The sequence below is a fragment of the Scyliorhinus torazame genome, chromosome X (assembly GCF_047496885.1).
Source record: "Scyliorhinus torazame isolate Kashiwa2021f chromosome X, sScyTor2.1, whole genome shotgun sequence".
Lineage (NCBI taxonomy): Eukaryota > Metazoa > Chordata > Chondrichthyes > Carcharhiniformes > Scyliorhinidae > Scyliorhinus > Scyliorhinus torazame.
In genome coordinates this window covers 11,028,162-11,046,624 of record NC_092738.1, presented here as the reverse complement: position 1 = coordinate 11,046,624, position 18,463 = coordinate 11,028,162, and the positions used below count along the sequence as shown (strand labels likewise).

Here is an 18,463-nt window from a genome sequence, read left to right as displayed (position 1 = left end):
TGGATGTGGAAACTGTAACAATAGGCACGATTTAATGCTCAAAAAAGAGTCCTGTTTTGGGCACATATAGCAGAGTCTTCCTCGGGCACCTTGCCACTGCCAGCCTGGCACCCTGGCAGTGCCACCTGAGCATCCTGGCAGTGCAAGGCTCAGTGCCAGGGTGCCTGGGTGGCAGTGCCAAGGTGCCAGGCAGACAGTGCCAAGGCACTCAAGTGGCAGCGGGAATGCCAGGGTACCACCCTGCCCAAGGCCCGACCACCCGGGGACTCCAATGCTCTGGGAGACACCCTCAGGTGCTGTTATCATAGATGATCATAGAATTTACAGTGCAGAAGGAGGCCATTCGGCCCATCGAGTCTGAACCGGCTCTTGGAAAGAGCACCCTACCCAAGACCAACACCTCCACCCTATCCCCATAACCCAGTAACCCCACCCAACACTAAGGGCAATTTTGGACACTAAGGGCAATTTATCATGGCCAATCCACCTAACCGGCACATCTTTGGACTGTGGGAGGAAACCGGAGCTCCCGGAGGAAACCCACGCACACACGGGGAGGATGTGCAGACTCCGCACAGACAGTGACCCAAGCCGGGAATCGAACCTGGGACCCTGGAGCTGTGAAGCAATTGTGCTAACCACTGTGCTACTGTGCTGCCCACATGCCTGCCCCACGTTTGTGTGGACCAGTGTTAAACAGCACATGGCGAGGTCTCCCAGGCGCGGTGGGTAGTTCCAGGGCTCGGGAGAATCGGGTGGCAACATATTTAAATGCACTCAAGGCTCGCTTCAACTTAAAAAAAAAAATAGATTTTAATCCAAACATAACATAAAAACATTACACAACCATCCAAAAAAACAGCTGAAGCACAAACAATTTGCGCTGACTTAAATATGTTAATCTGGATATCGCCCAGCGAGGGCGATATCGAATCGTGACATCTCACGAGATCTCAGTAGATCTCGCGAGGTGTTCCGAGTGTTGTAAATGTCACAAGAGGCCTCGCGCAAGCTTTGACGGCCCCGGTTGCGTCACCGAGTCGGGCGCGACGAGGCCATTCGATCCCTCTCCTCTGCTACTTTCCTCCTTTGTGGTCCTTGCCCAGGTCAGAGGCAAGAAGAGTCATCTATTAGACCACAAACTATTTTTAGATTCTTGTCACCAATATTATCTTATTGTTTATGTGGCACTATGTTCCTGGTCACTTGGTTTGTGCCGAAAAAATAATACCCGCCCTTCCAGCCCCCTCTCTATTCTTGCATCCGGACTCAGTTACTCCAGTTCTAGCCCAAATTCCAGAGTTTTTGAATCATGAGCTCATGCCCGTTGGAATCTGGACAGAGATAATCAAACTGATTTCACTTGGCACCAGCTTCAGTAAGAGGAGAGATTCTCTGCATCAAATGGAATGAAGGATCCCAGGAGTTTCAGTCCTTTGGTACCTTTGCTCTTCCACATGTGTGAAAAGTCAGTCTTTCCTGTGCTGGGTAGAGAGGAAATATCCCTCCTCCATTGCTTGGGTTTGAACCTGCGTTCCATAGGCCAGATGACAAATGTTTCCAACTGGACAATCCTTCTTCCACTCCCCTCCTAATTATTCTCTTTATTTTAATTTGCAATTTTCCTCCTTCCCACGTTGCCATTCCATGTGTGTGAACGACAACTTTCGGAAAACTATTTGCCCATGGAGGGCATCACAGTCAAGCCCCAATCCTCGTGGTGCATCCTTTTCTGGCAGGGGGTTATTGAACAGTGATGAGCCTTGGCCTGTTTTCTTCCCCCTCCTTTAGGTTCAGAGGCACTTTGGCCAAATGAGGCGGCGTGGTAGCACAGTGCTTAGCACTGTTGCTTCACAGCGGCAGGGTCCCAGGTTCGATTCCCCGCTGGGTCACTGTCTGTGCGGAGTCTGCACGTTCTCCCCGTGTCTGCGTGGGTTTCTTCCGGGTGCTCCGGTTTCCTCCCACAAGTCCCGAAAGACGTGCTGTTGGGTGAATTGGACATTCTGAATTCTCCCTCAGTGTACCCGAACAGGCGCCGGAATGTAGTGACGAGGGGGCTGGATTCTCCGTTTTTGGGACTACGTTCTCCCACCTGCGTGAAAACTGTGGTCTTTTACGCCAGGAAAACTGGTGTCAAAAGGCCACAGATTCACCGTCTTGCAGGGGGCTAGCAGGCAGCTGTCATAGAGCTCGCAGCTCTAGCTGCCGATACGGCTCCCCACACTTCCGGGTCAGAGGTCGCGCTTGCACATGGTGGCCTCCAGCGGCCGTGCCGTGCTCCATGGCGGACTCAGCCCGCTGACCTGAACCGCGGAAATAGTGCCCCACATCGGCTGCTCGCCCGAACCGGACCACCCGCACACATAGCCCCCAGTCCCGAATGAGGCCCCCCTGCCCTCCAATCAGCCCTCCTCCGACTGTGGCGGCCGCGGACTGAGTCCGCAGCAGACAAGTGTGTTTCCCGAGTGACAGGACCAGATTAGAAATACACTGTCAAAGGGCAGCACGGTGGCGCAGTGGTTAGCACTGCTGCCTCACAGCGCCGAGGTCCCAGGTTCGATCCCGGCTCTGGGTCACTGTCCGTGTGGAGTTTGCACATTCTCCCCGTGTTTGCGTGGGTTTCACCCCCACAACCCAAAGATATACAGGATACGTGGATTGGCCACGCTAAATTGCCCCTTAATTGGAAAAAATGTAATTGGGCACACTAAATTAATTTAAAAAAAATTTTTTTTAAAGAAATACGCCGTCGGGAATTTGGCCGCTTGGGGGCGGAGAATAGCGGGGCGGGCCTCAGGAAATGGCCTCAGGAGGTGGATACTCATCGTGCCCTACTCCCAGAGTACGCCGCTTTTCGGGGGGCGGAGAATCGCGGAACCGGCGCCGGTCTCGAGTTTGTGCGGGAAACTGGATTCTCCGCCCTGTCGCTGAATGCGATTTGGCCGTTGGGGTGCAGAGAATCCAGCCCAGGGGTTTTCACAGTAACTTCATTGTAGTCTCAATGTGAGCCTACTTGTGATACTAATAAAGATTATTATTATATTATTATGATGTCCCAGAAGCCTCACTTCAAATCAACTAACTCTGTTTAAGTTCAGAGCAGCTGATCAAAGTTGGATTCCTTCTCCTGCGTAGAGCCCCATTCCATATCAAAGAGCGGATTTACCTCCATTAGACGATTGGAGGAGCGTGCTTCCCTTGTTCTAACTCTTTTGTGTCTTGCTTAGGAAAAGGACGGTATGGGGAAGTGTGGCGAGGCGTGTGGCAGGGGGAAAACGTGGCCATCAAGATCTTTTCCTCCAGAGACGAGCAGTCCTGGTTTCGAGAGACGGAGATCTACAACACAGTCTTACTGAGGCACGATAACATCTTAGGTAAGTGTGGCAGAATCCTCGCAAGACGTGCTGATGGAGGGCTGAAGAGATCCAGTTTGATTTATTTTGTAATTGTATTACAGTCGCTGCACTAAGCCCCTCCAGGTAGACCCTGAGATATTTTCTTGACAAGAGAGCAAATCCCTCTCATAATAGTTGTCAAATTTATTCCGTTATTTTCCCCCTCTGCTCCTGAAGGTGTTGACTGTTATTGCTCAATGCTCAATACCATCCACCTGTTTGGTATTGGATAAGATTATTGAAGAGTATGGAACTAAGGAGAGTCAATGCAATTAAGATACAGATTAGCCATTTTGATGAAGGAAATTAATGTTCCTAACTTTCTTGTAGAACATAGAATTCCTAAAGTGCTAAGGAGGCCATTCATCCATCATATCTGCCCACTCCCCCTACCCTATCCTCCTAACTCTACCTAACCTGCACATCTTTGGACACAAAGAGACAATTTAACATGTCCAATCCACCTAACCAGCACATCTTTGGACACTAAGGGACAATTTAGCATGTCCAATCCACCTAACCTGCACATCTTTGGACACAAAGAGACAATTTAACATGTCCAATCCACCTAACCAGCACATCTTTGGACACTAAGGGACAATTTAGCATGGTCAATCCACCTAACCTGCACATCTTTGGACACAAAGAGACAATTTAACATGTCCAATCCACCTAACCAGCACATCTTTGGACACTAAGGGACAATTTAGCACGGCCAATCCACCTAACCAGCACATCTTTGGACACTAAGGGACAATTTAGCATGACCAATCCACCTAACCTGTACATCTTTGGACACAAAGGGACAATTTAGCACAGCCAATCCACCTAACCTGCACATCTTTGGATACTAAGGGGCAATATATCATGGCCAATCCACCTAACCTGCACATCTTTGGACTGTGGGAGGAAACCGGAGCACCCGGAGGAAACCCACACAGACACGGGGAGAACGTGCAGACTCCACACAGACAGTCACTTGAGGCCGGAATCGAACCCGGGTCCTTCGTGCTGTGAGGCAGCAGCGCTAACCACTGTGCCACCATGCTGTCTGTGCTTTTACAAGGAAGCTAGGTAAAAACAGAAGGGGGAAAGAAACGGATAGATTGATGGGTTGATGAAGAGTGGGAAGAGGCTCACATGGAGCATGGATCAGATGGACTGAATGACCTATTTCTATGCTGTAAAATCCAATGTCATTCTGTGGCAGGTTCCTTTGCTCTTCTGTCATCCTCTCCACCTGATTTTCCTTTTATTCCCTGGGCTTGATCGATCGAGTGTGAATCTTTAGCCTGTCTGCATTGTACCCTGATATGTTCTAACCTGTTGTCCTTACCTACTCCCTCTCCAGGCTTCATCGCCTCAGACATGACATCGCGGAATTCGAGCACCCAGCTCTGGCTCATAACGCGCTACCACGAGAATGGCTCGCTGTACGACTACCTGCAGTGTAACACAGTAGACACAGAGGGCTGTCTGAAACTCGCCCTGTCCATCATCAGCGGCCTTGTCCACTTGCACGCAGAAATCATCGGCACACCAGGAAAAGCAGCCATCGCTCATCGGGATTTGAAAAGCCGAAATATTCTCGTCAAGAAAAACCAGCAATGCTGCATAGCAGACTTAGGTAACAGCGACTAAGCAGATTGGCTCTTCTCGAGGCCGCCTTGATATCCTGTAGCTAAGACTGACAAACAAGCAACAGTCTGTTTACCTCCCCGTTCCTCGACTTCCTTCACCTCACTCTCGATCTTCCCATTTCAACTCCCACTTGCCTTCGAAAGCTGTCTCCATGGAATTCATGTCTGTGTCTTGTGCCACCTTTCCCTCACCTTAACAACTCTCGAGAAGGCCTGAAATGTTAGTGCTCTTACCGTACCTCGGAGATTATTTCAGCCTGTCTCTTCCGCTTCTTGACATGGATATGGGGAGACAAAACATATGCTGCGGAATTCTCCGTCGGCGGGAACCTCCGCTTCGCCAGCTGCTCACCCACATCCGAGGGTTTCCTGATGGCGTGGGGGCAGCCACAATGGGTAACTCCATTGGCCGGCTAGCGGGATCGGAGAATCACGCTGCCGGTGGGGGTGCGCCGCGGCGGAAAACGGGGGTGGGATTCTTCGACCCCAGGCCAGGTCGGAGAATCGCCGGGGGGGGGGGGCGATTCACGGTGACCCGAGAATCGCGCCATTGGCGCCAGCACGGCACCGGTCGGGGGCCGCTCTACACGGCCCTCCCTCGGCGATTCTCCGCGTGCGATGGGCCAAGTGCCTGCCGCGATAGGCTGAGTCCTGCCGGGACCGTTCACATGTGGTCCTACCCGGCGGGACCTCGGGTTTCATGCTGCGGGGGGGCGGCCTGATGGAGGAGGGGGGATCCGACCCCAGGGAGGGCCTCCACGGTGGCCTGGCCCACGATCGGGGCCTACCGATCGGCGAGTGGGCTTATCCTGGTGGGGGCCTACGTTCCTCCGCGCTGGGCTCCTGTAGGTCTCCGCCATGTTGCGTCGGGGCCGGCGTGGAGAAGGCAACCCACGCGCATGCACGGACTCGCGCCGGCCGTGCTGGCAGCTGGAGCAGCGTGAGGCTCTCCAGTGCCCTGCCAGCCCCTTGTGCGGTGCAGGATCACTGATCCGAGGGGCCTGTTGACACTGTTGTAAAACACTCCGGCGTTTACGACGGCAGCAACACTTAGCCCCACGATCAGAGAATCCCACCCCAGGTCTTGCGGTCCGGAGAATCCCACTAATGCTGTCTGACAGGATCAATTCTAGTCTCCAACCCTTCCTTCCCGCCTGCCCTGCCTCCTTTCTCAGGTGAATCTCATCCCTCTATTTTTATTTCTGCTTCTTATGATTGGAACTCCCCTGCCTATTGCTGATCATTATTCACAGAACTGTTACATGGAAAGAGGACTGCATGCTGATCTTAGTTTCATCTTCCGATCAACAAGGCATTGCCATCCTGTTGTGTTGCCTGCTTTCCCTTCCTATTGCCTCCCTCCGTCGGACAAAATTGTTGCACAGGTGCCATCATCTACCTCGAAAGAAAGTGAGTGTTGGCAAGCGGATTCTGTACGCACCAGTTTGCACACTATCCCAGCAAGAATGGTCAGGGACAGAATCAATTTCTTCCCCTCCCCCACACCCTTCTAGGACCGCGAAAGACTGATTGTAGCCTTTTCTTCAGCCAAACTCAAAAACCTGGGGCCTACTGGTCTGCACAGTTAACTGCAGTGGAATTTTACAAACATGTGAACAAAGGAAAACCCAATGATACCACAGTTTTCTTAATAATGTCCAGCATGACAGCATCCCACTTCAAACAAATACATTTTGGTTTTGTGGTTTTAAATTTCCTTATTCACTTCCTCTCTGTCCCAAACACAGTCTTCAAATTATTTAAAGGCTTCTTACTCTGGCCACAACTGCCAACTATATGATGGCAATAGACACCACACAGACACATCACACGTGTGCCCATGCCCTTCAGCTTTGCATTCAGTGCTTTCTTGGTTCAATCGTTTAGCTCAAAGTCAGAAGGTTATGAATTCAAACCCACTCCAACACTTGGGCACATAATCCAGTTCAGTACCGAGCGCTGGACTATCAGAGTGGCCATCTTTTGAAAGATTTGTAAATTCAAGGTGCTGACCCGCTCTTTATAATCTTTATTGTCACAAGTAGGTTGACATTAACACTGCAATGAAGTTACTGTGAAAATCCCCTAGTCGCCACATTCCAGCACCTGTTCGGGTACACTGAGGGAGAATTCAGAATGTCCAATTCACCTAACAGCACGTCTTTCGGGACTTGTGGGAGGAACCCGGAGCACCCGGAGGAAACCCACGCAGACACGGGGAGAACGTGCAGACTCCGCACAGACAGTGACCCAAGCCGGGAATCTAACCCGGGACCCCGGCACTGTGAAGCAACAGTGCTAACCACTGTGCTACCGTGCTGCCCGTTTGTCCAGATATCATTACTGCAGTTCATAGTAATTTATGGCAAATTATTGACTATTCTGAGAAATATGGTGAGGTGCTTTTGAAATGCAGGGTCTTTTGTAATCTTATTACCCAGATGATAGGATAATGCTTTGACTGCAGCTTCCCTCGCCTGATGTGTATTTGTGGGTAAGTATGTAGCCAGCTGTGTAGTACAAACATCAGGAAAAGAATAAGCAGCACAATCAATAACCAATCAGCAGGTTGCCTGTAAATAATCAGTAGCCAATCAGCAGCGACTCCCTGAACACAACTAGTTGCCAATCAGCAGCAGGATGTCTACGCAACCAATAGTCAATCAGCAATAGGTTGCCTGTATGAAAAAGTAGCCAATCAGCAGCAAGTTGCCTGTTCACAATCAGTAGCCAATCAGCAGCAAGTTGCCTGTTCACAATCAGTAGCCAATCAGCAGCAAGTTGCCTGTTCACGATCAGTAGCCAATCAGCAGTAAGATGCCTGTTCACAATCAGTAGCCAATCAGCAGTAAGTTGCCTGTTCAGAATCAGTAGCCAATCAGCAGCAAGTTGCCTGTTCACAATCAGTAGCCAATCAGCAGTAAGATGCCTGTTCACAATCAGTAGCCAATCAGCAGTAAGTTGTCTGTTCACAATCAGTAGCCAATCAGCAGCAAGTTGCCTGTTCACAATCAGTAGCCAATCAGCAGCAAGTTGCCTGTTCACAATCAGTAGCCAATCAGCAGTAAGATGCCTGTTCACAATCAGTAGCCAATCAGCAGTAAGTTGCCTGTTCACAATCAGTAGCCAATCAGCAGCAAGTTGCCTGTTCACAATCAGTAGCCAATCAGCAGCAAGATGCCTGTACGCAATCAGTAGCCAATCAGCAGCAAGTTGCCTGTACGCAAACAGTAGCCAATCAGCAGCAGGTTGCCTGTTCACAATCAGTAGCCAATCAGCAGTAAGTTGCCTGTTCACAATCAGTAGCCAATCAGCAGTAAGTTGCCTGTTCACAATCAGTAGCCAATCAGCAGCAAGATGCCTGTGCACAATCAGTAGCCAATCAGCAGCAAGTTGCATGTTCACAATCAGTAGCCAATCAGCAGCAAGTTGTCTGTTCACAATCAGTAGCCAATCAGCAGTAAGTTGCCTGTTCACAATCAGTAGCCAATCAGCAGTAAGTTGCCTGTTCACAATCAGTAGCCAATCAGCAGCAAGTTGCCTGTTCACAATCAGTAGCCAATCAGCAGCAAGTTGCCTGTTCACAATCAGTAGACAATCAGCAGTAAGTTGCCTGTTCACAATCAGTAGACAATCAGCAGCAAGATGCCTGTGCACAATCAGTAGCCAATCAGCAGCAAGTTGCCTGTTCACAATCAGTAGCCAATCAGCAGCAAGTTGCCTGTACGCAATCAGTAGCCAATCAGCAGCAAGTTGCCTGTTCACAATCAGTAGCCAATCAGCAGTAAGTTGCCTGTTCACAATCAGTAGCCAATCAGCAGTCAGTTGGCTGTTCACAATCAGTAGCCAATCAGCAGCAAGTTGGCTACTGTTTGTGAACAGGCAACTTGCTGCTGATTGGCTACTGATTGTGCACAGGCATCTTGCTGCTGATTGGCTACTGATTGTGAACAGGCAACTTACTGCTGATTGGCTACTGTTTGTGAACAGGCAATCAGCAGTAAGTTGCCTGTTCACAATCAGTAGCCAATCAGCAGCAAGATGCCTGTGCACAATCAGTAGCCAATCAGCAGCAAGTTGCCTGTTCACAATCAGTAGCCAATCAGCAGTAAGTTGCCTGTTCACAATCAGTAGACAATCAGCAGTAAGATGCCTGTTCACAATCAGTAGACAATCAGCAGTAAGTTGCCTGTGCACAATCAGTAGCCAATCAGCAGCAAGATGCCTGTTCACAATCAGTAGCCAATCAGCAGCAAGTTGCCTGTTCACAATCAGTAGCCAATCAGCAGCAAGTTGCCTGTACGCTATCAGCAGCAAGTTGCCTGTTCACAATCAGTAGACAATCAGCAGTAAGTTGCCTGTTCGCAATCAGTAGCCAATCAGCAGCAAGTTGCCTGTTCACAAACAGTAGCCAATCAGCAGTAAGTTGCCTGTTCACAATCAGTAGCCAATCAGCAACAAGTTGCCTGTACGCAATCAGTAGCCAATCAGCAGCAAGTTGTCTGTTCACAATCAGTAGCCAATCAGCAGTAAGTTGCTTGTTCACAATCAGTAGCCAATCAGCAGCAGGTTGCCTGTTCACAATCAGTAGCCAATCAGCAGCAAGCTGCCTGTTCACAATCAGTAGCCAATCAGCAGTAAGTTGCCTGTTCACAATCAGTAGCCAATCAGCAGCAAGTTGCCTGTTCACAATCAGTAGCCAATCAGCAGCAAGCTGCCTGTTCACAATCAGTAGCCAATCAGCAGCAAGTTGCCTGTTCACAATCAGTTGCCAAACTGCAGCAAGCTGCCTGTTCACAATCAGTAGCCAATCAGCAGTAAGTTGCCTGTTCACAATCAGTTGCCAAACTGCAGCAAGTTGTCTGTTCGCAATCAGTAGCCAATCAGCAGCAAGTTGCCTGTACGCAATCAGTAGCCAATCAGCAGTACGCTGCCTGTTCACAATCAGTAGCCAATCAGCAGCAAGTTGCCTGTTCACAATCAGTAGCCAATCAGCAGTAAGTTGCCTGTTCACAAACAGTAGCCAATCAGCAGCAAGTTGCCTGTTCACAATCAGTAGCCAATCAGCAGCAAGTTGCCTGTTCACAATCAGTAGCCAATCAGCAGTAAGTTGCCTGTACGCAATCAGTAGCCAATCATCAGAAAGATGCCTGTTAACAATCAGTAGCCAATCAGCAGCAAGTTGCCTGTACGCAATCATAGACAATCAGCAGTAAGTTGCCTGTTCACAATCAGTAGCCAATCAGCAGCAAGTTGCCTGTTCACAATCAGTAGCCAATCAGCAGCAAGTTGCCTGTTCACAATCAGTAGCCAATCAGCAGTAAGTTGCCTGTTCACAATCAGTAGCCAATCAGCAGCAAGTTGCCTGTGCACAATCAGTAGCCAATCAGCAGCAAGTTGCCTGTTCACAATCAGTAGCCAATCAGCAGCAAGTTGCCTGTTCACAATCAGTAGCCAATCAGCAGTAAGTTGCCTGTTCACAATCAGTAGCCAATCAGCAGCAAGATGCCTGTACGCAATCAGTAGCCATTCAGCAGCAAGATGCCTGTTCACAAACAGTAGCCAATCAGCAGCAAGTTGCCTGTATGCAATCAGTAGCCAATCAGCAGCAAGTTGCCTGTTCGCAATCAGTAGCCAATCAGCAGCAAGATGCCTGTTCACAATCAGTAGCCAATCAGCAGCAAGTTGCCTGTACGCAATCAGTAGCCAATCAGCAGCAAGTTGCCTGTTCACAATCAGTAGCCAATCGGCAGCAAGTTGCCTGTACGCAAACAGTAGCCAATCAGCAGCAAGTTGCCTGTTCACAATCAGTAGCCAATCAGCAGCAAGTTGCCTGTACGCAAACAGTAGCCAATCAGCAGCAAGATGTCTGTTCACAATCAGTAGCCAATCAGCAGTAAGTTGCCTGTTCACAATCAGTAGCCAATCAGCAGCAGGATGCCTGTTCACAATCATAGAAAATCAGCAGTAAGTTGCCTGTACGCAATCAGTTGCCAGTCAGCAGTAAGTTGCCTGTTCACAATCAGTAGCCAATCAGCAGCAAGATGCCTGTACGCAATCAGTAGCCAATAAGCAGTAAGTTGCCTGTTCACAATCAGTAGCCGATCAGCAGTAAGTTGTCTGTTCACAATCAGTAGCCAATCAGCAGCAAGTTGCCTGTACGCAATCAGTAGCCAATAAGCAGTAAGTTGCCTGTACGCAATCAGTAGCCAATCAGCAGTAAGTTGCCTGTTCACAATCAGTAGCCGATCAGCAGCAAAATGCCTGTACGCAATCAGTAGCCAATCAGCAGTAAGTTGCCTGTTCACAATCAGTAGCCAATCAGCAGTAAGTTGCCTGTACGCAATCAGTAGCCAATCAGCAGCAAGATGCCTGTACGCAATCAGTAGCCAATCAGCAGTAAGTTGCCTGTACGCAATCAGTAGCCGATCAGCAGCAAAATGCCTGTTCACAATCAGTAGCCAATCAGCAGCAAGATGCCTGTTCACAAACAGTAGTCAATCAGCAGCAAGATGCCTGTTCACAAACAGTAGCCAATCAGCAGCAAAATGCCTGTTCACAATCAGTAGCAAGTTGCCTGTACGCAATCGGCAGTAAGTTGCCTGTACGCAATCAGTAGTCAATGAGCAGTAAGTTGCCTGTTCACAATCAGTAGCCAATCAGCAGCAAGATGCCTGTTCATAATCAGTAGCAAGTTGCCTGTACGCAATGAGTAGCCAATCAGCAGCAAGATGCCTGTTCACAATCAGTACCCAATCAGCAGCAAGTTGCCTGTACGCAATCATAGACAATCAGCAGTAAGTTGCCTGTACGCAATCAGTAGCCAATCAGCAGTAAGTTGCTTGTTCACAATCAGTAGCCAGTCAGCAGCAAGATGCCTGTTCACAATCAGTAGCAAGTTGCCTGTACGCAATCAGTAGCCAATCTGCAGCAAGATGCCTGTTCACAATCAGTAGCCAATCAGCAGCAAGTTGCCTGTACGCAATCATAGACAATCAGCAGTAAGTTGCCTGTTCACAATCAGTAGCCAATCAGCAGCAAGATGCCTGTACGCAATCTGTAGCCAATAAGCAGTAAGTTGCCTGTTCACAATCAGTAGCCAATCAGCAGCAAGTTGCCTGTACGCAATCAGTCGCCAATCAGCAGTAAGTTGCCTGTCCGCAATCAGGAGCCAATCAGCAGTAAGTTGCCTGTTCACAATCAGTAGCCGATCAGCAGCAAAATGCCTGTTCACAATCAGTCGCAAGTTGCCTGTACGCAATCAGTAGCCAATCAGCAGCAGGTTGCCTGTACGCAATCAGTAGCCAATCAGCAGCAAGTTGCCTGTACGCAATCAGTAGCCAATCAGCAGCAAGTTGCCTGTACGCAATCAGTAGCCGATCAGCAGTAAGTTGCCTGTTCACAATCAGTAGCCAATCAGCAGTAAGTTGCCTGTACGCAATCATAGACAATCAGCAGTAAGTTGCCTGTACGCAATCAGTAGCCAATCAGCAGCAAGTTGCCTGTACGCAATCATAGACAATCAGCAGTAAGTTGCCTGTATGCAATCAGTAGCCAATCAGCAGCAAGATGCCTGTTCACAATCAGTAACCAATCAGCAGTAAGTTGCCTGTTCACAATCAGTAGCCGATCAGCAGCAAAATGCCTGTTCACAATCAGTAGCCGATCAGCAGCAAGATGCCTGTACGCAATCATAGACAATCAGCAGCAAGATGCCTGTTCACAATCAGTAGCCAATCAACAGCAAGATGCCTGTTCACAATCAGTAACCAATCAGCAATAAGTTGCCTGTTCACAATCAGTAGCCGATCAGCAGCAAAATGCCTGTTCACAATCAGTAGCCGATCAGCAGCAAGATGCCTGTTCACAATCAGCCAATCAGCAGCAAGTTGCCTGTACGAAATCATAGACAATCAGCAGTAAGTTGCCTGTACGCAATCATAGAAAATCAGCAGTAAGTTGCCTGTACGCAATCAGTTGCCAGTCAGCAGTAAGTTGCCTGTTCACAATCAGTAGCCAATCAGCAGCAAGATGCCTGTACGCAATCAGTAGCCAATAAGCAGTAAGTTGCCTGTTCACAATCAGTAGCCGATCAGCAGTAAGTTGTCTGTTCACAATCAGTAGCCAATCAGCAGCAAGTTGCCTGTACGCAATCAGTAGCCAATAAGCAGTAAGTTGCCTGTACGCAATCAGTAGCCAATCAGCAGTAAGTTGCCTGTTCACAATCAGTAGCCGATCAGCAGCAAAATGCCTGTACGCAATCAGTAGCCAATCAGCAGTAAGTTGCCTGTTCACAATCAGTAGCCAATCAGCAGTAAGTTGCCTGTACGCAATCAGTAGCCAATCAGCAGCAAGATGCCTGTACGCAATCAGTAGCCAATCAGCAGTAAGTTGCCTGTACGCAATCAGTAGCCGATCAGCAGCAAAATGCCTGTTCACAATCAGTAGCCAATCAGCAGCAAGATGCCTGTTCACAAACAGTAGTCAATCAGCAGCAAGATGCCTGTTCACAAACAGTAGCCAATCAGCAGCAAAATGCCTGTTCACAATCAGTAGCAAGTTGCCTGTACGCAATCGGCAGTAAGTTGCCTGTACGCAATCAGTAGTCAATGAGCAGTAAGTTGCCTGTTCACAATCAGTAGCCAATCAGCAGCAAGATGCCTGTTCATAATCAGTAGCAAGTTGCCTGTACGCAATGAGTAGCCAATCAGCAGCAAGATGCCTGTTCACAATCAGTACCCAATCAGCAGCAAGTTGCCTGTACGCAATCATAGACAATCAGCAGTAAGTTGCCTGTACGCAATCAGTAGCCAATCAGCAGTAAGTTGCTTGTTCACAATCAGTAGCCAGTCAGCAGCAAGATGCCTGTTCACAATCAGTAGCAAGTTGCCTGTACGCAATCAGTAGCCAATCTGCAGCAAGATGCCTGTTCACAATCAGTAGCCAATCAGCAGCAAGTTGCCTGTACGCAATCATAGACAATCAGCAGTAAGTTGCCTGTTCACAATCAGTAGCCAATCAGCAGCAAGATGCCTGTACGCAATCTGTAGCCAATAAGCAGTAAGTTGCCTGTTCACAATCAGTAGCCAATCAGCAGCAAGTTGCCTGTACGCAATCAGTCGCCAATCAGCAGTAAGTTGCCTGTCCGCAATCAGGAGCCAATCAGCAGTAAGTTGCCTGTTCACAATCAGTAGCCGATCAGCAGCAAAATGCCTGTTCACAATCAGTCGCAAGTTGCCTGTACGCAATCAGTAGCCAATCAGCAGCAGGTTGCCTGTACGCAATCAGTAGCCAATCAGCAGCAAGTTGCCTGTACGCAATCAGTAGCCAATCAGCAGCAAGTTGCCTGTACGCAATCAGTAGCCGATCAGCAGTAAGTTGCCTGTTCACAATCAGTAGCCAATCAGCAGTAAGTTGCCTGTACGCAATCATAGACAATCAGCAGTAAGTTGCCTGTACGCAATCAGTAGCCAATCAGCAGCAAGTTGCCTGTACGCAATCATAGACAATCAGCAGTAAGTTGCCTGTATGCAATCAGTAGCCAATCAGCAGCAAGATGCCTGTTCACAATCAGTAACCAATCAGCAGTAAGTTGCCTGTTCACAATCAGTAGCCGATCAGCAGCAAAATGCCTGTTCACAATCAGTAGCCGATCAGCAGCAAGATGCCTGTACGCAATCATAGACAATCAGCAGCAAGATGCCTGTTCACAATCAGTAGCCAATCAACAGCAAGATGCCTGTTCACAATCAGTAACCAATCAGCAATAAGTTGCCTGTTCACAATCAGTAGCCGATCAGCAGCAAAATGCCTGTTCACAATCAGTAGCCGATCAGCAGCAAGATGCCTGTTCACAATCAGCCAATCAGCAGCAAGTTGCCTGTACGAAATCATAGACAATCAGCAGTAAGTTGCCTGTACGCAATCATAGAAAATCAGCAGTAAGTTGCCTGTACGCAATCAGTTGCCAGTCAGCAGTAAGTTGCCTGTTCACAATCAGTAGCCAATCAGCAGCAAGATGCCTGTACGCAATCAGTAGCCAATAAGCAGTAAGTTGCCTGTTCACAATCAGTAGCCGATCAGCAGCAAGTTGCCTGTACGCAATCAGTAGCCAATAAGCAGTAAGTTGCCTGTACGCAATCAGTAGCCAATCAGCAGTAAGTTGCCTGTTCACAATCAGTAGCCGATCAGCAGCAAAATGCCTGTACGCAATCAGTAGCCAATCAGCAGTAAGTTGCCTGTTCACAATCAGTAGCCAATCAGCAGTAAGTTGCCTGTACGCAATCAGTAGCCAATCAGCAGCAAGATGCCTGTACGCAATCAGTAGCCAATCAGCAGTAAGTTGCCTGTACGCAATCAGTAGCCGATCAGCAGCAAAATGCCTGTTCACAATCAGTAGCCAATCAGCAGCAAGATGCCTGTTCACAAACAGTAGTCAATCAGCAGCAAGATGCCTGTTCACAAACAGTAGCCAATCAGCAGCAAAATGCCTGTTCACAATCAGTAGCAAGTTGCCTGTACGCAATCGGCAGTAAGTTGCCTGTACGCAATCAGTAGTCAATGAGCAGTAAGTTGCCTGTTCACAATCAGTAGCCAATCAGCAGCAAGATGCCTGTTCATAATCAGTAGCAAGTTGCCTGTACGCAATGAGTAGCCAATCAGCAGCAAGATGCCTGTTCACAATCAGTACCCAATCAGCAGCAAGTTGCCTGTACGCAATCATAGACAATCAGCAGTAAGTTGCCTGTACGCAATCAGTAGCCAATCAGCAGTAAGTTGCTTGTTCACAATCAGTAGCCAGTCAGCAGCAAGATGCCTGTTCACAATCAGTAGCAAGTTGCCTGTACGCAATCAGTAGCCAATCTGCAGCAAGATGCCTGTTCACAATCAGTAGCCAATCAGCAGCAAGTTGCCTGTACGCAATCATAGACAATCAGCAGTAAGTTGCCTGTTCACAATCAGTAGCCAATCAGCAGCAAGATGCCTGTACGCAATCTGTAGCCAATAAGCAGTAAGTTGCCTGTTCACAATCAGTAGCCAATCAGCAGCAAGTTGCCTGTACGCAATCAGTCGCCAATCAGCAGTAAGTTGCCTGTCCGCAATCAGGAGCCAATCAGCAGTAAGTTGCCTGTTCACAATCAGTAGCCGATCAGCAGCAAAATGCCTGTTCACAATCAGTCGCAAGTTGCCTGTACGCAATCAGTAGCCAATCAGCAGCAGGTTGCCTGTACGCAATCAGTAGCCAATCAGCAGCAAGTTGCCTGTACGCAATCAGTAGCCAATCAGCAGCAAGTTGCCTGTACGCAATCAGTAGCCGATCAGCAGTAAGTTGCCTGTTCACAATCAGTAGCCAATCAGCAGTAAGTTGCCTGTACGCAATCATAGACAATCAGCAGTAAGTTGCCTGTACGCAATCAGTAGCCAATCAGCAGCAAGTTGCCTGTACGCAATCATAGACAATCAGCAGTAAGTTGCCTGTATGCAATCAGTAGCCAATCAGCAGCAAGATGCCTGTTCACAATCAGTAACCAATCAGCAGTAAGTTGCCTGTTCACAATCAGTAGCCGATCAGCAGCAAAATGCCTGTTCACAATCAGTAGCCGATCAGCAGCAAGATGCCTGTACGCAATCATAGACAATCAGCAGCAAGATGCCTGTTCACAATCAGTAGCCAATCAACAGCAAGATGCCTGTTCACAATCAGTAACCAATCAGCAATAAGTTGCCTGTTCACAATCAGTAGCCGATCAGCAGCAAAATGCCTGTTCACAATCAGTAGCCGATCAGCAGCAAGATGCCTGTTCACAATCAGCCAATCAGCAGCAAGTTGCCTGTACGAAATCATAGACAATCAGCAGTAAGTTGCCTGTACGCAATCATAGAAAATCAGCAGTAAGTTGCCTGTACGCAATCAGTTGCCAGTCAGCAGTAAGTTGCCTGTTCACAATCAGTAGCCAATCAGCAGCAAGATGCCTGTACGCAATCAGTAGCCAATAAGCAGTAAGTTGCCTGTTCACAATCAGTAGCCGATCAGCAGTAAGTTGTCTGTTCACAATCAGTAGCCAATCAGCAGCAAGTTGCCTGTACGCAATCAGTAGCCAATAAGCAGTAAGTTGCCTGTACGCAATCAGTAGCCAATCAGCAGTAAGTTGCCTGTTCACAATCAGTAGCCGATCAGCAGCAAAATGCCTGTACGCAATCAGTAGCCAATCAGCAGTAAGTTGCCTGTTCACAATCAGTAGCCAATCAGCAGTAAGTTGCCTGTACGCAATCAGTAGCCAATCAGCAGCAAGATGCCTGTACGCAATCAGTAGCCAATCAGCAGTAAGTTGCCTGTACGCAATCAGTAGCCGATCAGCAGCAAAATGCCTGTTCACAATCAGTAGCCAATCAGCAGCAAGATGCCTGTTCACAAACAGTAGTCAATCAGCAGCAAGATGCCTGTTCACAAACAGTAGCCAATCAGCAGCAAAATGCCTGTTCACAATCAGTAGCAAGTTGCCTGTACGCAATCGGCAGTAAGTTGCCTGTACGCAATCAGTAGTCAATGAGCAGTAAGTTGCCTGTTCACAATCAGTAGCCAATCAGCAGCAAGATGCCTGTTCATAATCAGTAGCAAGTTGCCTGTACGCAATGAGTAGCCAATCAGCAGCAAGATGCCTGTTCACAATCAGTACCCAATCAGCAGCAAGTTGCCTGTACGCAATCATAGACAATCAGCAGTAAGTTGCCTGTACGCAATCAGTAGCCAATCAGCAGTAAGTTGCTTGTTCACAATCAGTAGCCAGTCAGCAGCAAGATGCCTGTTCACAATCAGTAGCAAGTTGCCTGTACGCAATCAGTAGCCAATCTGCAGCAAGATGCCTGTTCACAATCAGTAGCCAATCAGCAGCAAGTTGCCTGTACGCAATCATAGACAATCAGCAGTAAGTTGCCTGTTCACAATCAGTAGCCAATCAGCAGCAAGATGCCTGTACGCAATCTGTAGCCAATAAGCAGTAAGTTGCCTGTTCACAATCAGTAGCCAATCAGCAGCAAGTTGCCTGTACGCAATCAGTCGCCAATCAGCAGTAAGTTGCCTGTCCGCAATCAGGAGCCAATCAGCAGTAAGTTGCCTGTTCACAATCAGTAGCCGATCAGCAGCAAAATGCCTGTTCACAATCAGTCGCAAGTTGCCTGTACGCAATCAGTAGCCAATCAGCAGCAGGTTGCCTGTACGCAATCAGTAGCCAATCAGCAGCAAGTTGCCTGTACGCAATCAGTAGCCAATCAGCAGCAAGTTGCCTGTACGCAATCAGTAGCCGATCAGCAGTAAGTTGCCTGTTCACAATCAGTAGCCAATCAGCAGTAAGTTGCCTGTACGCAATCATAGACAATCAGCAGTAAGTTGCCTGTACGCAATCAGTAGCCAATCAGCAGCAAGTTGCC

The 18,463-nt window shown here is 48.5% G+C and overlaps 1 protein-coding gene across 1 annotated transcript in view; it reads left to right on the top strand.

The window, feature by feature from the left end:
* Window positions 1–18,463, top strand: part of LOC140405389 (activin receptor type-1-like) — a 490,146-nt gene that overhangs the window by 415,310 nt on the left and 56,373 nt on the right. Inside the window, exons 8-9 of the mRNA XM_072493730.1 lie at window positions 3,228–3,374; window positions 4,747–5,022. Of these exons, the coding sequence (XP_072349831.1) occupies window positions 3,228–3,374; window positions 4,747–5,022 (423 nt within the window). The remainder of the gene's footprint in view (window positions 1–3,227; window positions 3,375–4,746; window positions 5,023–18,463) is intronic.